Below are 6,343 nucleotides of genomic sequence, written 5' to 3' on the forward strand. Positions count from 1 at the left end.
TTATATAAATTTATACTTGGGTATGAAACAAATGATCTATTTGAAAGGAAAACATTGTAACTGCATTACTTTCAATTTCAATGGTCCAAATTAGTATAAATATGGATGATTCGATGTGTATACTCTTCATACAATAAATATAACATCTTATACTGAGTGTGCAGTTGAAATGTTCAGAATCGTTCTCCATGAAACTATTGATTTGTAGTATAATAACGATACCCATCATATTCACTTAGTATTGTTTGTTTGAATCTTCCTAATTCAAAGTGAATTTCAACTTCACCCCGTTGTACAAGCAAATGGCTATCAGGATTCAGTAGCTGAGTGGATAACGCAATGGCGTTTGAAGAGAACGATACTGGATTCGAGTCCCAGAGTGAACATCAGATGACATCCAGCTGACGAATCCCAAAATAGGACGAAACGCGCGTCCTGGATTCCACTGCTAACCACTATCCATCTTTGTTTATATATATATATATAGTCAGCATCAACCTATTGTGGGAGAGACGTGGAGAACTACGAAAGCCATCATCCAGAAGATACAAGTATTCATTAACACTTGTCTACAACAAATTCTTCAGATCCGTTGGCCAGACACTATCAGCAATAACCTACTGTGGGCGAGAACAAATCAGATTTCAGTGGAGGAAGAAATCAGGGAGGAGCGCTGGAAATGGATAGGACATATATGAGAAGAATGAACAACAACTGGATATAACTAGAAAGCAAGGCCGAGGACAGAGTGTGTTGGAGAATTCTGGTCGCCGGCCCATGCTTTAATGGGGGTAACAGGCGTAAGTAATATATATATATAATATATATAATATATATATATATATATATATATATATATAATTTCACGACGAGAATGTTAAACTAAATGAGTCGGTTTCCAATCCTACTGGAAGCGTCAGTCTCTTCAAAAATGCAGATACAACCTGCTGATTACTGCCAACTAACACCAACTCCAGGTTCGACGATTGCTTCAATATAACTCCTAACATCTAACAAATTTATGAATGCTTTCTAAATAACACTGATTATTGTAGAATCTTTTAAGTAGTAACCAGATTTTGGAAAAGAAAGTGAATACAATATATTTACTTGTTTACTAGTGCGTAAAATTTTATGCAGATTTATATATTAGCTTTAACATATGGAATATTAAGAGAACATTTTGTTTATGAAGTAGTCATATTATTATGGTCACACTTCAGCAATATGAAATTGAACTGATTTGAATCCTATAAAGAAAACAAGCTAAAGGATGTTTATTTATTTTGTTACTTACCAAAATATTTGTTTTTTGGCAAAGTTCATATTGTGCTTTTTTTATTTCTATTCCTTCAAGTATCATGGAATATTTTCATAGTTGAAATCATGAGTCAAATGAAGCTAGATCACCATGGAAAACCTGGAAGCACTTGACGGCCGTTTCGTCCTATTATGGGACTCCTCAGCATTGCGCATCCACGATCCCGCCTCATGAGATTCGAACCCAGGACCTACAAGTCCTTTCCATGATGGTCTGATGATTGACTGATGACTTCAACTATGAAAATACTGAAATCTCCACAATACCCCTTCTGATTATCATGGAATAAATGATACAAATCTTGGAATCATTTCTCCTCATAAACATGATAAACCTTTTTATGTAAGTAGTCATGTACAGTTATGATTCAAATAATAAGGAGATGTAAATAAACAAACTTTAAATGAAAATTTGTAATTGTTTTTATTTTTAATTTGAAAATTAGCTGATATTCCTTCTTCAGTGATTAATTATTTGGTAGGTTTTAATTAAATAACAGATAGTTTCATTGTGAATTGACATTAACCAAGAGTATTCCAATGTCGTAAGAATATTAATGTTCTATAAACAATTACTCACTGAGTAGTAGCTTATCTGATTCTTTAATGTTAATCGAATTCTCTTTATGATGGTGCGACAAAGGCATTAGTCTAAGTGATTCAACATCAACTGAAATATGCTGAAGATGGTCTACAAGAAATTGTAAACATTGGCTTCATGGTAGGAGCCACTTATCAGCAAAGTTTATCTACAATCCTGTGGGAAGTGATGGTCGTTGAGGAATTCGAAGCAGTGTAAAACATCTTCATGTTTTCAAATTTTATGTAAAACAACTAATTTACGAGTTCTTAGCGATGTTCTATAATGATCTTATGTTGAAATAAATTGACGATTTTCAGGTATTCAAACGAGTGAATTACATCCGAAAACTTTAATTTCTAATCAAATGTCCCAAACTTTAACTCTATTCAATTCAAGTTATAGAACGGTGTAACTAACACAAATGATTGTTTGTTTAGTAGTGACTAACTTTAAGATAAACCGTAGACTGACAAATTTCATCCATGTTGAGAGAAAACACATGAATCACTGGAGAGATTGAATGATTGTCACATTAGTTCGAGAAATAATATGTTGACTACTGATACTTCATTGTTTTCAAATAAAATAATCTTCACATAGATGGACTGCTTATCTTTCAAATGTATGTCTTTAAAAATTGAAAATGATATAGTATTTAATGGGATCTTCATATTGTTTTAATAATATTTTCAGCTATCTAGAATGTTCTTTTTAACCTGCTGTGAATGTCAGTTGAGTAAAAGTAATTTATCATTAAGACCAACTGGTACCAAGTATAGCGATGATTACTATATAGTTTAAGTACATATGTGTACAGCTTTCAAGTACATCGATAGAGAATATTCTTGATAATAAATTCCTATCCGGCTTTATGGTTATACATTCAAATTATTGTTCTAAAACGATAGACATACTTTGAAAGATATAGCACATGGATTCAGAAATGTTGGTGAAATAAACGTTAAAATCACCTATACATACTGTTCAGTCCTGGTACAGAAATCTTAAGTAGTGTGCACCAGCTACTACTCTCCCGAGAATCGAACCCATAACCTTCTATATCACCTTGTCCTCAAGACCACTAAGCTGGAACGAGCTTTCGATGTCTAATATCAATCAAAATTTTTATTTACTGTCTGTGGTAGATAACTGTTTCACGCTCCATAAGGTTGAACACCACCGGTCTGAGCCCTTTCTTTAGAATTTCATGAATTCTATTTCGAATATAATCATTAGTGGGCACATAATTGATAACAGTATAGTGTTTTGTAAAAATTATAAGACTTGTCTCATTTCTGCATCACAAACTGTTCTAAGACTACCATAAAAAACAGGGAAACAGGATGTGTGCTAACTTCTACGGTACTAAAAGTCATACTAAGATATGTTAGTAATAAGAAGAATAAGATTTGATCAAGATCAATTTAGGGGATAAGAATATGAATTTCGAAGATGATAAATATACTAGCCAAACTGAGTCATATTGTTATCAAAGTAACCATTGATTTCTTATATTGCTTCAGCGATAATCCTGAATTCATTTTTTTTTATAATCTTTATTGATGTATCTTCCCTTAAATCGGTTGTCATTTTGGATCATCCATTTAAATTCAAACGGTAGAACCTACAGAGAATTAGTTGAAATGTTTATTCTATATTCAAAGGGTCTATAATTGTGAAGGGGGTTTTTCAATGTTTATATTTATTTAAAGTAAGATTTGTATTTAAATTATAATCTGTCATTGATATTTTCATAGTTCCCACGTTTTATCCAGCAAACGAGTTAAAGTGTCTTCAGGGAAATAATCAATCATTTCCCCAAGTGAAAAGTTAAAAATATTTGAATTGTTATCAGTGAGAATATTTCGAATATGATGTTTTATTGTCCCGTCATTTGGACGCCAATTAGATCAGACGATGTTGTCGATGGGCTCACCATTGTAGTGGTTTGAGATCTGACTCCAATTGGATCGTCTGTTTGATTGTTCTTGAAATATATATATATCATCAATCTTAGTATAAAATTATCGACTTAAATCGTGTTATTGAATAACAAAATTAAATAATGGATTTTTGAATACATATACTTTGTATACCCATTGATCTGGACGGACAATCGGAGGAACGAAGCGAAATGACACACAGTGGAGAAGGCTTGTGATTCAATCCGATTTAACCAAGCGTTAATCGATATTTATGGTCACTCAAATCTAAGTTACAAACATGTGATGAGTAAGTTGAGAAATGCACATATATACACAGATATAAAAGCAGTCAAGGTTGATAAGCGAATAACTAACAAGGTCAAAATCTGACTGAAGAAGTGCTGGTCTCTACGAGAGCTATAATAAGCTGTGTGAGGTTACCATAGCAACTGACACTATAATGTCCACTTATAACGTTTTCAATAAACCCAACGTTCAATTTCTGTCAAATTCTTCGTTCACATTTGGATGGATGATCATATAAATTTTCATTTGTTGATATTATAAAAATGGACTTAAACACTTTAGTGAATTGTGTTTCTTCACATAGGTCATTCTTAATCTAACACCTCAGTTATAAAACTAAGTTTTTACCGAAATTCCGAATTGTTTAATCTAATGTATTAAGCGATAAGTTTATATTTGAATTATTGAACCATTAATTTATGAAGGTCATTTCTGTAAACAGTGAAACTAAACTGGTTCACTTATCAAAAATAATTAATAGACCAAATAAGAAATAATGAATAGTTGACCAGGTCACAAAAGTACCAGATAACAATTATGATATTTCGTACCCGTCATAGTGTAATACGAATTGGCTGGATTTGGAAATAATCAGGAATACAGTCGGTTTGTCTTTATAAGTGAACCAGTTCCTTGAACTGATACCTCCATACTATGTGTAGCTAAACGTTGATTTTCTAGTTTCACTTAATTATTACCGGTGGAATTTAAGGTATATGGGTCATTCTCTTCGTAAAGCTTGTAAAACCTCACTAATCAAGATAATGTTAGCCTGTTATTAAAATTAAAATCTAAGTCAATATTTACAGGTTTATGATCTATCGAATGATTATATAATTGTCAGTGATCAATTATGACATGAAAAACATTCCCCGACAATTTTCAGACATTTAAAATAATAATAATAATATAATAATAGGAACCAACAAATTGAACTGAGTTTCTGCCCAATAATCAGTTAAATATTTCGGCGATAGTAACTGACACTGAACATAGCGTTGAAACTTGGTGTTAAAGCGTTGAAAAGTATGAATATACAGATTAATTGTTAATATACAGTTTGTTGTATCTAGATTTGTTCAACTGCATAAATGAAAACTAAGATTGAATGTTCTAAAAAGTAGATAGATTGATACCAGCAGCCCCGTTTGGCACTCGTCATTCAGATATCCGTGCATCTCAGTTTTGGTGTTGACATGGATATCTAGAACTAGTACCTTTCTTTTCAAGTGACAAATGGTTATTCACTAAGATAGTGAGTTCAGTTATCGACCGACTTGTGCAAACATGTAAGGCTTGCATTATCCAGTTGTTTGTATTCAGGAGAGAGTTGTGATTAATATTTGTTAGCAAGTATCAAACAGAACAAATACATGTCCCTGATTCCACTGTCAGCCATAACCCATCTATTGTTCAAAACAATATCGAGCCAATACATGCAGGATCCGCATATTCTAATAAAGATTGATTGAAATCCAGTCTAGAATATAAAAAAATGGGGCAAATAGCCTCTTTCTAATAGTCATAAAACATTTCTATGCTTGTTTCGTAAGGATTCCTTAATTTTTGTGTTTCTTGATTCATCAACGAATTTCAGAGTATATTTCCAATAATAGAATACTAAAATTTAAAAGTTTCGACATTCATTTTTTAATGAAAAGTTGATTTTAACACAATTATAGATTTACACCTATAATCTATATAACGTTTATGTAGTTTCACTCAGTATTGTTTGTTTGAATCTTCCCATCAATGTTTAGGACTGCAACTGGTCAATCTCTAATTGACATATGTGCATACTGTGTGTATTGTCTCGGTATAGCCTTAGTTCAAAAGCATTATAAGCAAAGATGGATAGTGGCTAGCAGTGGAATCAAGGACGCGCGTTTAGTCCTATTTGGGAACTGCATCTCAGAGTTGATGTTCACTCTGGGACTCGAAATCAGTGCCATTCACTTCAAACGCCATCGCGTTATCTACTCAGCTATTGAGTCTTGATAACCACTTGCTTGTGCAATGTGGTGAAGCTTAAATTCACTTAGTATTGTTTGTTTCAATCTTCCCATTGATGTTTAAGACTGCAACTGACGTTTGAAGCTAAAGGTACTGGGTTCGAGACTCAGAGTGAACATCAAGTTTGGGATGCAGGTAAATCCAGCTAATGAGTCTCAAATAGGACAAAAAGCGCTTCCTGGATTCCACTGCTAAC

The 6,343-nt window shown here is 32.8% G+C and overlaps 1 protein-coding gene across 1 annotated transcript in view; it reads left to right on the forward strand.

Moving 5' to 3' along the window:
* Nucleotides 1–931: 931 nt before the first annotated feature.
* The window catches only part of Smp_152480 (putative cyclic-nucleotide-gated cation channel), a gene marked incomplete at both ends in the record, with an annotated part of 61,859 nt that continues 56,447 nt past the window's right edge, over nt 932–6,343 (forward strand). Inside the window, one exon of the mRNA XM_018797256.1 lies at nt 932–977. Coding sequence (XP_018652316.1) covers nt 932–977 — 46 coding nt within the window. The remainder of the gene's footprint in view (nt 978–6,343) is intronic.

The sequence above is a fragment of the Schistosoma mansoni genome, chromosome 4 (assembly GCF_000237925.1).
Source record: "Schistosoma mansoni strain Puerto Rico chromosome 4, complete genome".
Classification (NCBI taxonomy): Eukaryota; Metazoa; Platyhelminthes; class Trematoda; order Strigeidida; family Schistosomatidae; genus Schistosoma; species Schistosoma mansoni.